The 18,334-nt window shown below is 37.9% G+C and overlaps 1 protein-coding gene across 2 annotated transcripts in view; it reads left to right on the plus strand.

The window, feature by feature from the left end:
* The window catches only part of SEMA3E (semaphorin 3E), a 147,164-nt gene that overhangs the window by 68,138 nt on the left and 60,692 nt on the right, over positions 1-18,334 (plus strand). The window contains exons 2-3 of one of the 2 annotated variants that reach the window (XM_049814317.1): positions 8,583-8,743; positions 18,128-18,187. In XM_049814317.1, the coding sequence (XP_049670274.1) occupies positions 8,583-8,743; positions 18,128-18,187 (221 nt within the window). The remainder of the gene's footprint in view (positions 1-8,582; positions 8,744-18,127; positions 18,188-18,334) is intronic. The other variant, XM_049814319.1, reaches the window with a different exon arrangement.

Below are 18,334 nucleotides of genomic sequence, written 5' to 3' on the forward strand. Positions count from 1 at the left end.
TGTCTGTGTTTCATCAGAAGAGGGCTGTGGTTATTTGAACCATATGTATCCTGTAAAACTCAAGAGTTTTATAAATCGATTCTTTCACTTGTTAACACTATTAAGATATTAAAAATAATGCAAAACATCTTCTGTGAGTATAATTTAAAGGGGACATTTCTTTGTATGCTTACTTCCTTAGAAACACATTGGATGAAGTAGATCATGTTCTCAAAGACTATTTCATGGATGCTTGTGTCACCCTTAGTCTGGAACAATTTCATATTAAAAAATTTCCAATTTATATTTCTGCTGGAACGTTTTTATAGATAAACACATTTCTGAAGCTTTCTATCATGCATTCCACATTTAGAAAAAAAAATTTCTAACATTAATAAATATTTTTGTTATCCACAACATTGTCACTTATTATCACCTACTCAAAATGCTTTATTAAAGAGATAAGGGTCAGTAGGGTTTGAAGTCACTAGAGAGTTGTAGGCAGCCACATTATACTGGTTTAATATTGCTCACATGAATAAACAGCTACACTACCTTGGACTGAGACCTGGGGACTTGTAATAGCAATGGTATTATGTCATTTTTCATAAGCAACGAATATGGTTTAATATTTTCTATCACAACCACATTTTTGAACTGCATTGTCAGAGAACACTTTGGGGATGTGTGTACCTTTTCTAAGAAAAATCACACTGGAAAGCTAAACAAATTTTATTTTAATAATAGAGTCTCTGGTATGAGGAGTATGTCAACTTGACCATAGCAAATTTGTTTGAATGCGTGCCAAAATTTGCTGTTTAACACCAAAATGAATAATAGTAAAAAAAAAGATCCATCACTCAGCAAGCAATATCCAGTTAACTGGAAATAGATATGGAACCAATATAATATGCTTAATTTAAAATATTTCAGAATAAATGTTCACTGAATTATTATTATTTTTAAATATTAAATGTTGTCATTAAAAGCATGTTGTGAATGTGTGGAAGAAATCATCCTTCAAATAAAAGTTTAACATCGGAATTATGAATATTTCCTCTCATTCTGAGTTGATTCTATGTCTGTTGTTTCTCAGGTTCAGATAAAATACAGGAGGAAAACTATTATTCATACACTGTTTCACATATATTTAATCTATATTGGTGTGATTACCTAGCTGAAAGTTAATGAACTTAACTGGGAAAAATGGCAGATGAGCTCTGGATTAAGCCTTATATCAGAAGTCATAGTAGCTTTCTACTGCTGTAATGAAAATCAACAATAAGGTCCAGAAATTGGTAGGGTCACATACATTACCGTCAGAAAACAAATAGCACTTCAACACACACTACTATTAAGTAGGTACTGTGAATGTTTTCAGCTGATTTACAACGAAGTTTTCTTCTAAGACAGTCTGTAAATTGGCCATCATTACTAAGTAGGTTTCATTAAATACCAAGAATACCAAGATTTTATTATACTGCATTAAATTTCTTTTTTAGAATTAGTAACATTAAATTGAATATCAGATAATTTTTATTGGACTGGCATGTACTTCTAGAAATGCACCTTACAAGTGCAGTAAACTCAGTTTGTATGACGATTATGTGTGATTATTTTTAATTTGATGTACACTGTGAAGTTTCCAGCAAGAACTAGAAACATGATGAAATACTGTGTAAGCATACACCTTGTTTTTTTAGTAGTATGTAGCATGTCAATACTATAAGTCCTGGTAGATTTGTAATGGTTATATTTCTGTTGTTTAGTAACTAAAACCAGATCAATTATAGTAGGACTAACTGAGTATGTTATTTTGCCAGCAGGGAAGAAAAACTAAATATTTGCTAGATGTAACAAAGTATATATATATGTCACAGTATATATGTGACATATAATAATGTGAAATGGAAATATCAAGGATTACGACATGAGCTAACATGATTAGCTGTGTTAAAGACTTTCAAGTTCCACTGAAATTTTTCTGCCATAAGCTGAGTAGAATTAGAAGAAACAAAATTATACCCTATGATTTATTACATGTTCCAGTTATAGGTTTTTCCAATATTCTTAGAAAAAAAGAGAGTTTTGTATTGCATACAGATTGAAATTATTCTTGTCTCCCCAAACCATACCTTTTAATTTCAGACACTTTTGCCTCTGTAATTTAAACAAACTCACAGGGAAAGTCCTTTGTTTGAGGTTTTCACTATAATTTAAACTTCATCACTAGATCCACACATTTGGAGGAAAAGCACCAAACAAACAAAATTATTCATGGACTTTGCTGCACCAGCTCACTTCATGAAGCCAATTACATTCTCCAAATATAGCTAGATAGCCAAACTCACCTGCTGTTAAGAGCAGAGGTTGAATCATGTGAAAGTAGTTATGGACTAATGGGTTTTTGCTTGTCATTACTAGAGTTTGCTTTCTGTCTCCTACCCTGCCAAGTTTCTGAGGCATCTGCCTGGCAGCCACACAGATAAAACCTCAAGCAGTAAAAGTTCATACTTCAGTCTCCCTTACAGCCTTTTATCTCCTACTGATTCATGTTCCCCAAATAAGATACTCAAATATCTTAAGAACTGTCTTTTAAAAGTACAGTGGTAACTTTCAGCATTATTACTACCAAGATTTTTTAGTTAGTTTGCTGTTTGCAATTAATTCTGCCTTTAAAGTTCTTGGCTCCGATTTGCTAGCAAACCTTATGTAGCAGCTTTGACTTCAGCAACCTCTGGCCAATTTACACTGTCCCCTTTTCTATTGCTCAACTGGTTCAGTTGCTTGCTGGTTCACCTGAGTTAGCATATCCTTCCACTAACTGGCAATCCCTGTCATGCCCTTAGAATTATTTTTGCAGCAAGATGACTGATGTCTGTGAGCACAGGAAAGTAAAAATTGTTAATGCACTATCTCATATTCAGCAGCATAGGTTTTTGGGGTGAGCTTTTATCTCTATTTTTTTACCCAGGGAAGAAAACTTCTGCCTCCTGTTACCAATTTTATATGGAACATTGCCAGTTAGAGGTCTTAACCTTGTCAGAAAGATCCAACTACTTGTAAGATTATATTTTTGTCCTTGTGATGGATGACTCTTTAGAGTACCCTTGAATAGTAATATGCTTTAAAGTACTGGTGGCTTAAAACTGAAGGACACTTGCATTGCCTGATCTTACTCTTAACCTGTAGTTCATAAACAGTGTCACAGATACTTCAGGTTTTCCCCAATGTCTCCTTTTTGGTTTTCCTCCTTTTTCTTTCTGTCCTTTTCTTGTCACATGTAAGCAGATTTTGTTATCACTTGTCAGCTATGTAGCAAAAAGCTGAATTAACTAAAATTACACAAGGCTCACCAAATTCTTATAAAACTTGTTCCACTGTAATATATATATATTCCAGGACTATGCTGATAATTGGAAACATAAAATGTCATTCAGGTGTTCACATTACCTAGACTTTATATCTGTGGCCTTTTACATTATTGATGGGGACAGAAGGCAACCCCAGTCGTTACCTCTTCCTGTAAAGCAGCACTGAGACGTCCACCTCATGTACTCAACATGTTCAAAGTGCCAGACTCATTTGTCAGTGCCCTGCATCTGGAAAACATCTTTGCCGGAAGAATGTTCTGCAGCATAAAGTAGTGTGGGAGGTGAGACTATATTTCTGTAGATTTTAAAAGGGGAACCAAAGATTTTTATGAGGGCAAAAAAGGGCAAAAGCAATAGACTTGTGCAGTTGTGATGATGTAATGCTATAAAAAACAGAGCAGAGCAACAGCAGCTTTGTCAGTCCCTGAGAAAAAAAAAAATCAAAAAATCTGTAGTGATATTTGTCTATATTCAAGGTTCAAAGTTATATCTTACTTCATGCTTAATTTCTGAGAACCTGTTATAAAGGAAATCTCACTATACTCTGGCTGCTGTGGAGCAGCAATGAGGTTTTTGCACTTCATGTCCCAAACATATTTTAGTTATCAAGCATTTATACTTAAAAAATATCAACATAGGGTATTGACTTTTTTTTTTTTTTTTTTTTTTTTTGTAATAGAAGAAATGGCTGTTTTAACACAATCTTAGAAGTTAGAAAAAATTACATTCTGGTCATTAAAACATTCAAGAAATCGGCTATTATGCATATAAATAACATTGCTTGTCAAATGGCTAACAGAATCCATCTTGTCAAAGAGGATATAATATGAATATGCTCACCAAAGTAGATGTGCTATAAGCAAGATCAGTCTGAATATTTGCCAGCAAGCTCTGGCAGACAGATAAAAAACCTTCAGGTTTGTTCTCAGCATTTAAAACAGCAAGAAATAAGATTTGTTCTCTTATGAAATGTAATCTAGCAGCCCAGACTTGCTTTAAGGCTTTTACAGGTAAGTGAAGTGCCATATAGGAATATGTAAATATTGAAGCAGTCCTTCCTTTGTTGAGTAAAATATTGTTTGTACTGTAATGTTGTGGGTTTAGTTATGTTGGTTAAGATTAAAATAGCAAAACGTTATAGTACGAAAGCTGAATAACATTTTCTCAAATTTGGGGATCAGTATACTGAAGCAATTTGAAGCTCGGTTTTTACCAAAAGATAGGAGTAGGAATGATCTTTTCTCTTTTGTCCTGTGTGTTGAGCACTAACAACATATTCTCCCTGAACAATTCATCCTCTTTTTCTCTTGCTTCTTATTTCTTTACACAAGATCTTCATAGAGGAAAGGCTTTTTGTCACAAAAATCTATAGAGAGTCAATAAAAGAAAGGATTTTACTCAGCTGAAATCTTTAGCCATTCCCAGGTGAGAAAGGAGCTGGGGGTTTCTAGTCCATGTGCTAGAACAGTTTATACACACAATCCACTGACTGTTTAATATAAAATGCATAGACTATTTTGAGCACTAGAGCCAGAACTTCTTTCCCAGAAAAGCAATTTAACTACTAAATTAGACTCATGCTACTGCTTGTTCACTCTTCCTGAAGCTTGAATATTTTGTTGCACTTCTTCAACAGGAAATGGAGAAAGCATCCATCCTTCCCTACCAATCCAGCAGGTAATAGCTTGCGATTAGACCTCTTTATGAAGAGAGAACGATCTGCGTTTCAATCCATTTAGAAAAGGAAATTGAAATCATGTCTGCTATTTCTCAGGTGACTGATTTAGCCACCAGAATATTTTAAAAACATTAGGCAGCACTGTATTTTTCTCTGGCCAGGTTCTCAAGGAAAATCTCAGTTGCACATGATCTTGTAAGTGCTAGATGTGCTCAGCAGAAATGTAGCTATTAACTCCTAGTACTAGGTAGAAGAACAACCTCTTTTGGGGTTATGCTCAAGTTTAGGTGTGATCGAGAAGCTTAATTTTTCAAACTAAGGGTGTGGGCATGAGCAGGAGCACAACTCTTGACACCTTGAGGAGTCTGTAGTCACAAGATGACCCTTGCAAACATTCACTCCCAATTGTGCCATGATTTCAATGTCTAAGGGTATCTCACCACTGCAAAGTGCAACAATGCATGTAGTAACGAGTCACTAAATGAGTGTGAAGGCTGTGGGGCCTGTGGCTGCAGCAGCTCAAGTCTGGGAGCAGTACAGCTGCATTCGAAGTTCTACTGCTTCAATACCTGGGTCATTTACATCAAGCCAGATCACGGTGAGATTCACTTGCCTAGAAATGACAGACATCTAGTGCCATTTTAGACTCCCGGATATCCCACCCATTCTCCTAACATTCAGAAGGTGTTGTATCCTGTTTGTCTACACTGTCCTAATATCTCAGATATCCTACAATTTCCAGAATTCCTAGTACCTTTCAAAGGAACTACATCATACTATTACATTTGCGTTTCAGTAACAAAATCACTCCCCAGGTCCCACTGCTTGGTGTTTTCCAGCCCTTCCAGATGTCAGGTTTACTTCTGTGCTTGTGCCTACACCCATGGCAAAACCATGCCTGTATAGCTTTGCTGGAGATAGTCCTAGAAATATCTCTTTTTACAGATTTGATCTTGAAAGGTGTTTAATATTCTCAACTTTCATTTCAGACAATCAGATCTGCAGGTGTATTTGGCAAGACTGAGTCTTATATGAGTAGTTACCAGTGTACGTGATCAGGTAGAGGACTCTTGATCATGCCTTGTGATCTCATTGAGAACACATGAGTGATATCTCTGATCTATGTAAAGAAAGATTGTCTCATTTATGAAAAACTTGCCTTCAGGACAACATGGAAATAAGTCTGGGGAAGCTACCACAGTATCCTTTTGTGGCTTATATATATATATAGACTTTAAAATGCAATTCTTTTAACTCCAAGACTGACTCAAAAATAAAATATATTGGATGTTTTATATTCTTGCAAATAAAAAGTGGCTTTATTTAGAACAAAAAGAATATTTCCTTCCATTTCTAATCTGATCACAAACAAGCAATGTTCTGAAACAGCAATCTGATGGATTTGCTTGTCAAGAGAAGCTTGCTTTGAAAGTGCCATTTCCACATTGCTTTGCAGTTCTGTGCTGAGTGTGTCACTGTCAAAGAATGTATCTTGTTCACTGGCCAGTACTCAGAGCGTAGACAAAAAAGACTTGTTCTGCTCATCACCATGCTCCTCTCTGTGACTTAGTTTTCCCATTTGTTAATTGAGGCCAATCACACCCAGGTACAAAGTGTTTTGACCTCTACTGTTAAAAAATGTTATGGAAAGCCTAGATATTAACATTATACTCCACAGCTGTTTAGTCAATAGATTCTTTTGAATCTATCTGAAGATAGCTCAGGAAATAAAAGAGTTGTGAGGCTGAGTTTCTAGTATGACTCTTGATAGAAATTTTATCTAGGGAAACAGCTTTCAGAAACTAGTAGATTTCAGCTTTTGTTGACTTGAATCAAACCTAGTCAACAAATGGAACAAAACACATTTATCCTATTATTGAATTCCCTTATCATCATGCATGTAATATAAATAATAATTTAAAAGAAAAGGAAATTGTGGCAATTTGTTGGATCAAATTAATATCCTTATTGAATGCTAAATTTCTTTCCTTGGCTCAAAAGATTTGTTCTCTTTTCTATATTTTAGGGTATAAGTAAGGTATCTTATGAGGAAAATTGGTCATGCTAAATCTTTTTGTGGGTAAGGTAAATTTGAATTCAAATATAGTATTGAAATCTCATTGGTTTGGAACGTCCTTTTCTCAGGAAACAAAGGACAAATTTTTAACAATGATTAGGAATGCTGGTGGTTTCATATTTGGGTACCTTATGAGGCTGCATTCTCAAAAATCACAGCGTATATGGATGGCATGTATGGCATCCCAAGTGGATGCCATAGTGATAGACCTGTGCGAGGATTTTCTCTGACATGTAGGACCAGTCAGTCCCCTTGCAGAAGACCAGCCGTGTCCTCTATGTGGCTGACAAGGTGCTGCATGGACAAATGAACATAAATGCTGGTGTGGCACACAAGCTGGAGCCTCTACCCCAAACTGGGTGAGGGCCCATTCATTGTCTTCACTAGCTCTGGGACAATCCCACTTCTCCCAACATCAGCTGCTGGGCCACAGCCAAACAAGTGGAAAAGTTATGCTTAGGGATAGCTCTGAGGATAAGCAGAAAGGAATTTAGTTGCTCTTACCAAGAGTGATCTTTGTTTCTTCAAAATAAAACAATTCATCACAATCGAGCCATAGGAACGTAGTGCCTTTCCCCCAGTCCCAGCTCTGCTGTATTGGAGACAGTCTTAAGGTACTCTTTGTAATGACTTCTTGTGATGCTTCCTGACAGAAAAATGATTTTCAGCCTCTCTGGCTGCTGCGAGCTGGGCTGTGCTCTTCACCATCTGCTCGAGAGTGCAGAAGGACCCCTGTGCTTGCCTCTTTCTTCCTTCCTGAGACCTGATTCCAAGTTTCTGCAACATTACCCAGGATGAATTTCCCTTTCTCTGTGGAAGTGACTTTAGCCTGGATCATGTGCAGCTAAACCCCAGCTCCCCTTATCTGATCAGGGCATTTCTTGACAAAATCAGTAATTGCTTGGAAAATTATGAATATGCATTTCACAGATTTCATATTGTTCTCACTGAATTTAGAGGCAATATTTTTGGCGAACGGAGTGGAGACTGTGCTGGGCTTAAAGCAAGCAACCCCAAGCCCCCAGAAAACAAAACAAGAACAACGTTGTGCATACAGTAGAAACCAGCAGTTTGACATGCCTGAGGGAAAGACAAGGAGAAAATTTCCAGTAATTTTTTTCAATTTCCATAAATTCATTCATTTTTTCTCATTTTTCTCAGTTAATGTCCTAAGCAGTGTTTTTTTTCCTTTCAGAAACTGTTAAGGAGAGAACTGATTTTCACTCATCCCCATCTCACGATATTTTGAGCACAAAGATTATGATGTAAAGATTCATACACAAACCTCCTGGAGAGCTGGCTCATTTTGAAGATTGTTCCCAGGTGTTTTGTGTCTCTTTCTTACTCAAAGATTATACGATTAGCATTTTAATGTCCCACAACTTCTTGTCTAGTTCCCTAGGAGGATATGAAAATGAAGCCATGAAAGCTAAGCTGTTTGGTATTTATCACACACACTCTGATTGTATTTCAGAGCTCTGGGATTTAAACAGGACGTCAGTCTTTCATAGCCCATTTGGATATCTTGGTCTTCATATAATGCTGCTGGATGAGTATCAAGAGCGACTGTTCGTGGGAGGAAGAGACCTCTTGTACTCCCTCAGTTTGGATCGAGTCAGCGACAACTACCGAGAGGTTGAGTAAAAAGCTATATGTATTAGTCACTTCATGTCATAATGTGTAGCACAGAATATCAGAGTTTGCATGACTGGAAATGAGATAATGGAGGTTTTGTAGATGTTTTGTGCATGAACTTTAAGGTCATGTTTATATTTAAGAAAAATACACTAATTACCATTTTTTCCCCAGTAATAACCCATAAGGCTCACTCTAGGTGAAGAGATCTGGGGGTCATGTATCTATTTCTCACTGTTTCTCAGAATGCTTACTGATGTTTAGACCATCTCACACTTTCTGCATACTTGATTTATGTATCTCTGCTATATTATCAAGGAATAATTTCTCCCTGGTATTTGTGGGCCACAGCAGAAGAGAAAATGGAAAAAAAAAAAAAAATAGTTAGCACGTAAACTATAAGAGGTTTTCAATAGCAGCGTAAACCATGCAGCTAATTTTTAGCTTTCTTTAGAAATGGGATTTTGCATTGGTTTGAGGCAGAGGTGCTATTAAGTAGTAACTGAAAGTGGCATTTGAGGTCTACTCAGTGGTCTGTGAGAGAAAGGTGGCTTAAGTTATAATCCTACCAGAGAGCTTGGTACATCACAGAAACCACAACTGATCAGCAAGCTTGCAATTGAAGTGGAGAGGCCAGAGTTTGAGCTGATGTGAGCCTTGGCTTCCTTATTCACTTCTACCCTTGGCAGCTGGGATTGGAAGCATACAGTGGCAAAGGGAGCTGGTAGGAGCATTGCTCCTACCTCAACCATCTTGACTGTGGGTAAATGATGTCTTGAAATATTTCAGTTTTTCTTATCTACTTTTTAAAATTTTCTCAATGTGTTTTCATATATTTTCATTTATTCTCAAATTAATAAATGAATGAAAAAGTGAGTAATAAAATAAAGCCCCTCTGGAGAAATACAATTTTTGTCAATGTCCATATTGCACTGACCATTGATGTTTCAAATTCTTTTCTTTCTGTCCCTTGTTCTAAGTGAATATCACTATTCTCATGCCAACACTCTGGTCAATTTTACCATAAGCAACCTTGCTTATCTCCAAGTCTAATTACCATGTTCCACTACTGTGAACGGATATAATATGCTTTATCCTTTTTATAAACAGTTTGGGAAAGGCAATCCTAGATATGGGGATATGAATATACTCAGGGAGGCCATTTGAGAATTTATCTACATTTAAAAAAACACAATAATTTTTTAACTCCTCAGAGAGCAATGTTACATACTGAGCTTTGTTCCTCCACAGTGAGATATGAGTTAACTCCTTTTCCATTTGATAAAAATTATTAATATCCTGTGACAAGATATTAGAGCTCAGGGATATGAAAACATTTAGGAAGCAGTTGTTTCTGTAAAATAAGCTTTTTTTCCCCTCTCTTCTTCCCCTTTTGGCAGTAAATCTTTATGAGGAAAGATGACAACATAGAGCACTTTATTCTTCTATCCAACCACCATTGTCCCATCTGGACACACTCTTGAAATTTGTTGCTCTCCTTGTTGTTGTTTTTAGATGGAAGATCAGCCATTTAACCTGAAACCATACTCTCTGTCTTGAGACCTGTGTGCAGAGTATGACAAATTAATGGAAGTTCTTCTTGCCTGCTTGCCTGCTTTTATGATGTGCAAAAGATGAGAAACTGGAATAAATGGAGCTTGACCTAGCATGCTTAGAAACATGACCTCACTGGGACTTAGCTCCCTTGAATACAAATGTCATGATCCTTCTTTCCCAGTGTTCACTCAGTGCAGATCTCATTCAGTGATAGGTAGGGAAAATTTGATTGTCCTACAGCATTTCTGTTACATGAGAGCTTAATTACTGAGATATATTGGGGGACGTTCCTGGAACTGAGAGACTGGTTGATTCATTATTACCAAAGTTCTTCATTAATCTGTCTTTAACTGTGTGTTGGTTAGCCTTTGACCTTTTCTTTCAGACTGAAGACTTTAGCTTAATTAATCTCAAACATCAGGTATAATCTAGTGAAAGTATAGGACTGGAGGCAAGTTCCTGGGTTTTATTCTTGCTCTGGTAACCAGGATGAGTCACTAGCTGCAAAAGAGATGTGTCATAAAGTTGGTAGTTTGGAGCAGATTTCCATAGATTTTTTTTCATCTTCTGTCTTTGAGAAAACAGTTTATGTGTTTTAATTCATTGACTTCCCTCTCTCCACAATTTGGAATATGAATATGCTTTCTAAAAACCAAACTAAAACCCATTTTCAACTAGAGATGTACCCCTTCTGCTGTAAAATGACCCAGTAATTCAGTTCTAGCAAACATATAAGAAGTTCCCCAAAGAAAAACAACAAAATGCTGACTGGATATAAAATGCTTTTGCATTGAGACCTATTGACTGCCAAAGTAATTCAACATTTCCAAAAATCTCAACTTGTGATGCATATGAGGTATGCATCCTATAAATCTGCTTTTAATAGCCTATATTTTTTCTTAAGGTTCAATTCTCTTCAGTTTTCAAATACAAAGTAGCACTCTGAAGGGTAAATTATGGCTTTTTCACATAAGCTATTAGCTGTTTATGTATATATATTTACCAACATTATTTTAAGCATTGTTATCCTGGCCACTTTTCATATCCAATAAAGAAATGATACATACAAAATGGGAAAAATCTTTCAGGGAAGAAAACTACTACTGTCATTCTTGCATTGGTTGGCGAATCCAGAAGTTCAGGGTGAGCTCTCAGCTGTGGCATAGACCTTCCATGTCATCTTGGACAAAGACAGAGACTCACTTTGCCATTGGCCAAATTACATTTCCGTTGACTTTTTTTTTTTTTTTTTTTTACTCTTTGTATCTCTCCTTTCATATAATACACACAGAAATTTTCTTGCTTAAAGTATTTAACATGACTTACCATAAGTTTTTGAAACAAACCTTGGTTTCCATATGAAGAATGCTCTAACACTAACAGTAGCAAGAATAAGGGAGAATACCAAATATGGTTATCAATATGTACAGAGAATTAAAGCTGTAGAAGTACTTGAAATCTTGTGTAATGCCAAAGCTTCAGAGGTAGCCTCCATGTGACCTTTGCTTTCCCTAACTTCTCATTCCCTTTGACACCACCTTTGGAATCAATCTTTACACATATTTGGGATTTGATCCAAAGTCTTTAAGGCTTGTAATGATCTAACACACTGATAGAGAACTTACTTTGATATTTGGTGCCAAATTTATTTCAAAAAGCGTTTCACTTTATTGTAATTGGTTCCAGAGCAGATCTTTGTTGACAGCAAATTTGAACCAATGCCAGGAGTTCATCACCACTGATCTAACAGCTCATAGAGAAGGATGACCTTTGTTTCTAGTTTTCGTCTCTTGTTGGAGTGAAAATAAACTGCACTTCCTATTTGTCCACAAACTCCTTACAGATACTCCTTCTTCCTAGCTTCTGCTTCAAAGGGCTCATGAAGACCTTGTTCTGAAAAGAAGCCTTCCTCCATCTGCAAATAAGCTTGTGCAAGCAGATTTCAATGTGCTTCTGATCTAGTACGAGCTAGCCCCAGATCAGGACTTACCTCTCTGTTGTAATATAGAGCCCACATAATGTAACCTGCCTCTAGTGAAGCTAGCTATATTTCCACTCCAGAGCTGGCTGAACACAAGTCTGCAAGAGCAGACCTTGCTTGTATCTCCTTTGAATACTGTGTAGGAACATACATACGTATTTTCAAACTGAAATAAGAAGCACACAATTTAGCAGTGACTTTGATTATCCATTGGAATTACCTCCCAAGAGGCAAGGTGGCTATGTATTTGTTGACAAATATATACAATATCCTGTCATAACCAGATATTTTTGCAGAATTTGTGTTTCAGCCAAACACAAGTTATGTCTTAATTAAGCAGTATTTATTAACTTAAACCAGGGACTGGATAGTTGAATTGCTTAATTGCTCTGTCATATACTAGAGTTCAGACTAGCTCACACAATAGTCTGTTTTGGCCTGAAGTGCTATAAAGCTCATATAATTTCTTGAAATTAGTTTTCATTAGGTATGCTATCCTGTTTTTTGAGGCTAGTGACTGAATAGGGAAGCTGTTTGGAGACAGTAATTAACATTCCAGCTCCAATTAAAGTTTTCCCCATAACTGAATTTGCTCAGTAGCTGTTGTCTGTACTGCCTTAGAATTCCAATTTTTCCCATGAGGAGTATATTTAAAGGTAGCTTTTTCCTGTCTTTTAAACACAGTGATAAAATTACATCATCCAGGTCTCAAGGATGATCATATTATAGTGCAAGATGAGAAAACATCACTAAACAAGCAATTTAAAAATTTACTTCACAATAACCTGCAGGGGTGAAAAGTTTTGAAAAATTATGTCCAAGCCAATAATTATGTCAAGCATGCCGCCCGGTGAAATGTATGTTAGTGTGATGTTATTCCAGTCTAGATGCACAGGAAAATTTCCCAACAATAGGTATTGACAACTTGCCAAAAGATTGTAATCCTGGCAAAGAATCAATTCAAAGTTAAAGTTGGTAGTTGTCATAACCCTAAAGCATACACATCAGGAAAAATAATATGTAGCAGGTTAAAGGCTACCATTACGGCTGATTAATATCTGGATTTCCACACAGTGCAAACACATCCTATGTTATGCTATTTAAGTACAACAGCAATAATTACACAAACTTAATTAAGTACAGTAAGTACACCTTGGTAAAGTATTGTATGAGCCACTTACTACAGATTTCTTTGCAAATGATCATAAAAGACTGAGCAGCTCTTCTCAATTTTTTGAACTGAGCTAAGAAATCCTCATGAAGATTTCAAGATTAAAAACAATTTTTTAATTTTTTTTTTTTTATGTTTTGCGGAACATTTTTTTACTATATACATATTTGACTACTGCGCTTAGACCCAAGATGCATGCAAAATCGAATTTTAAAATTTGATATGATAGCAAAATCTGATATGCAGAGCGTTTTTTAGTCTCCAGTCTAAAATAATCCTGAAGAGATTAAAATCGTAATCTTCATTTATGTTAAGACTCATAAACCTCGGAAGATTTATGAGTCTTAAAAAGTAATTTCTGGATAGAAAAGCTTCTTCAGGAGACTCATATGCGTTACTAAATAATTCAGCCCCATCTACTTCAGGCAACTACCATGGACTTGCCTTAGAGGTAGGCAATTTGCTGTGACCATCAAAGATAGAATCCTACACCTCTGCACAACCTGCAGAAAAGGTGCAGAAAAGGTCTGCCTCTCTTACTGCTTCTGGTAGGCACCTTTTGCTAAGGTAAGCCACTTGAAGTATCTCAATCGGGAATACACATATGGCTGAACTAACACAGAACCAGGGCTTCGTTTGGAAAAGGATTTGTGCAGGACCCACTTTGGAAAGGAGATACCTAGCAGCAGTAGCAGATACAGGGACAGAGGGCAGCTCCTGTTACACATTAGCCTTTTGATTAGAGCAGCTTGCCCAGGAAGCAAAGCCCTCCATCTCCTCTGCAAGAGGTTTGGGCATACATCTCCTGCTTCTCATTAGATCATGGAACAGATCCTCCTGGAAGATATATCACAACATGTGGAACACGGGGAGGTAATTAGAGAGATGGTCAACATGGCTTCATCAAGGACAGATCATGCCTGACTAAACTAGTGGCCTTCTGCAAGGGAATGACTGTACAAGTGAATGAGGGAATAGCTATGGATGTCATCTGCATAGACTTCTGTAAGGCCTTTGCTATAGTCTTCCCAAACATTCTTACATCAAGGTTGGAGGGATATGGATTTGATGGATGGACTATTAGATGGATGAGGAATGGGCTGGATGGCCATGTCCAAAGAGTTAAGTCAATGGCTCAATATACAAGTGGAAACCAGTAATGAATTGTGTCCCTCAGGGGTCCATATGGGGAAAAATACTATCGACAACATAAGCAGTGGGACTGAGTGCATCCTCAGCAAGTTTGTGGATGACACCAAGTTGAGTGGAGCAGCTGATACACATGAGGGAAGGGATGCCATCCAGAGGGACCTTGACAGGCTGGAGGAGCAGGCCCATGTGAACCTTATGAAGTTAAACAAGTCCAAATACAAGGTCCTGCACGCGGGTCAGGGCAATCCCCAGTATCAGTACAGACTGGGGGATGAAGGGATTGAGAGCAGCTCTGCAGAGAAGGACTTGGGGATATTGGTGGATGGAAAATGAGATATGAGCTGGCAATATGCACTTGCAGCCCAGAAAGCCAACCATATCCTGGGCTAGATCACAAGGAGTGTGACCAGCAGGGCAAGGGACGTGATTCTGCCCCTCTACTCTGCTCTGGTGAGACCCCACCTGGAGTCCTGCGCCCAACTCTGGGGTCCCCATCACAAGACATGGACCTACTTGAGCGGGTCCAAAGAAGAGCCACAAAAATGGTCAGAGGGCTGGAACATCTCTCCCATGAGGACAGGCTGAGAGAGCTGGGGTCGTTCAGCCTGGAGAAGAGAAAGCTCTGGGGGTACCCTATGGCAGCCTTCTAGTACTTAAAGGGGGCTTATAAGAAAGATGGAGATTTTTTTTTATCAGGGCCTGTAGTGATATGACAAGGAGTAATTATTTTAAACGGAAAGAAGGTATATTTAGATTAGATATAAAGAAGAAATTTTTTACGATGAGGGTGGTGAGGCGCTGGCACAGGTTGCCCAGAGAAGTTGTGGCTGCCCCACCATTGGAAGTGTTCAAGGTCAGGTGGATGGAGCTTTGAGCAACCTGGTCTAGTGAAAGATTTCTGTGCCTGTGGCAGGGGGGTTGTACTAGGTCATTTTTAAAGGTCCCTTCCAACCAAAACCATTCTATGACTCTATGATTCATTCTATAATTCTATGCCAAGGACCAAAATTCTTGTTGCTTACACTGAAGCTGCTTTTCAGCATTCCAGACAAAGCAGGGGCCTTGTGTTACCTCTTTGGCTTTTTTATCTTAATTCTGTGAATGCATTTAATTCAGTATGTCTTAAGTGGAAAATGTGCATATAAAATGTTTTCAATAGCACTGGGACTAAGTATCCAAATATGAAAATAATCACCTGCACACAGTGTATTTGATATTAGGTTACAGAGTCAAGTGTTTTATACCCTTTGTGATTTGTCTGTTCCTGTTCCTACTAGCCATCTACACCTGATATGGGCAAAAGCCCCCATTTGAGCCTGCTAGTTAGAACATTTGTTTGGGAAGTAGAAGCTGTGACTTCAAACTTTTATGCTCAGGAGGTTCTGGAGTTCATATATCCTAACTTCTAGGCTTTTGGGATAAGGACAGGCAGTTGCCTATTCAATCCTTGACCAGTGAGCAAAGTAAACGACCGCGGACCCTGACTTTTGCACTGAATGAACCAGGAATGGTCTGACCAGGGCTCCACGATGAGTACCCTCATGGGACTTCAGCAGAGTTCAGGTACCTCCCCAGACTATACAGCAGCAATACAGTCTAGATGAGAGTTACTTCTGGTCATACATAGATGTCTATAAGACCATGTGTCTGAAAACAAATGTTCTGATTAATCTAGGTTCTTTGCAGGATTTAGATGCTGTCTGAAAATAGGTGGTCTGACTCAAGCACCGAGACTTAAACACTGACAGGCTGCTGATGTTGGCAAGACTAACGTATAGCTGACCTCTTGCTTTTAAGTACTAGGCCTCTAGGATTTGTAATTTAGCCCCACTTTTCTTGCAATTTACTTGTCTTGTAATTTATCCCCAGATATTCTTGGGTTAGAATTATTCCAAGAAACCTAAGTTAATTCAATTACAAAATAGGAAAAAAAGGCCTATCAGAAGTGGAACTTAATTTTAAAATGTTTTCCAGATAGAAAAATAATTTGTGATTGGAGTGTTGACAAAAATGTCTTAATGATGACATCCATTTTTTTAAAAAATTATTTGGCTTCAGCCAAGCCTGATATCACTGAAGTGAACGTGGGGTTTTTTTCCACTTTTAAAAGTTCTAAGAAATGAAGTAATCATTCCAGTCTGCTCAGTCATCATTTAACATTTTTTTCATCCAAACAAACCATGCATCTGGAATGAAACACAACTTTTATACAGTAGGTAGCTGACAGAAGTCTCACTTGTATAATTTGGCTTCACTTCTAGTAATTGACTGTGAAGAGCTGATCCTACTCCCAGGAGGTTAATTGCTGACCCTCATTAACTTCACTGTAAACCATTTTCTTTCCTAAGTGTCCCTTAAAGCAGGAAATTAGTAGTTCAGAATTAGTATTCTATGTTGAAAGTCACTGACAATTTAGCAGAAATGTTTCTACTGGATTTATATAAAATGTTCCACCCATTACCTTCTCTCAAATTCTGTTGCCTAGTATCAAGTTTGCTGAGTTACCCTAAACAAAACAGTTATGTTTCAACAAAAATATTTCTTAACTTATTGTAAACTTTTATAGATATTTAAAAATAAAACTGGAATATTTTACTTGAAAACTTCAAATAGTAACAGAAACTGAATTAAACTTTATAACATAAAATGAAAAATGCATATATAGTATGATTAGTCAAGTATAAAGACAGGTGCAAAGTCTTGCACCTGGGACAACATACCCAAAGAGCCCGGTACAGACTGGGATCTGTGTGTCTGGGGAGCAGCCTTGCTGAAAGGGACCCGGGGGTCCCGGGGGACAAGCAGCTGAGCGAGGGTCACCAGTGCATCGCTGCGGCAATGAAGGCACGTGGGCTCCTGGCTGCCTCCACAGGGACATTACGAGCAGAGGCAGAGACGTGATCATCCCCCTCTACTCAGGCCTCACCTGGAGTACTGGGTCCAGTTCTGGTCCCCACAATTCAATAAAGGTGTGGAGAGACTGGAGAGGCTCCAAAGGAGAGCCGCAATGATGATCAAAGGGCTGAAGAACCTGCCCTATGAGGAAAGACAGAAGGAGTTAGTTAGGTCTTGTCTCCCTGGAGAAGAGAAGGCTCGGGGGGCACTCATCGCAGTATTCCAGTACTGAAAGGGCACCTACGAAGAGGACAGAGGCTCCCTCTTCACGAGGAGAAGACAAAGAGGAATAGGTACAAACTGCATCAGGAGATAATAAAGAAATTTTTTACAGTGAGAACAATCAATCACGGAAACAACCTCCCCAGGGACATAGTAGACCTCCCATCACTGGAGTCTTTAAAGATGCGATAGGACAGGGTGCTAGGTAATCTCATCTAGGTTCTCTTTCCTGGGAAAGGTTGGGCCAGATGATCTTTCGAGGTGCCTTCCAACCTGGGCTGTTCTATGATTCTATAATTCTGTTCTAGGAGTCTTTCAGGTGAAAAATAGTGGAAAAGCGGGATAGACATTCTCAGAGTGTCAGCTGAATCATTTTCTATGTTTGGTTTTTTTTTTTTTTCCTCAGATCCATTGGCCTAGTACACCTCTGCAGGCAGAAGAATGCGCAATTAAAGGAAGAGATGCTGTAAGTATCATTAATTATAAATCAAGTATACTTTAATTATACCAGTGGCTGGTCCAAAACAAGGATTTAGGTATCCCTAAACTGCAGAGAGAGCAAAGCACAGATATAATTATAAGTGTTGCAGCTTAAAAATGTGTAACTACTGTG

The sequence above is a fragment of the Accipiter gentilis genome, chromosome 11 (genome assembly GCF_929443795.1).
Source record: "Accipiter gentilis chromosome 11, bAccGen1.1, whole genome shotgun sequence".
In the NCBI taxonomy this organism is placed as follows: Eukaryota; Metazoa; Chordata; class Aves; order Accipitriformes; family Accipitridae; genus Astur; species Astur gentilis.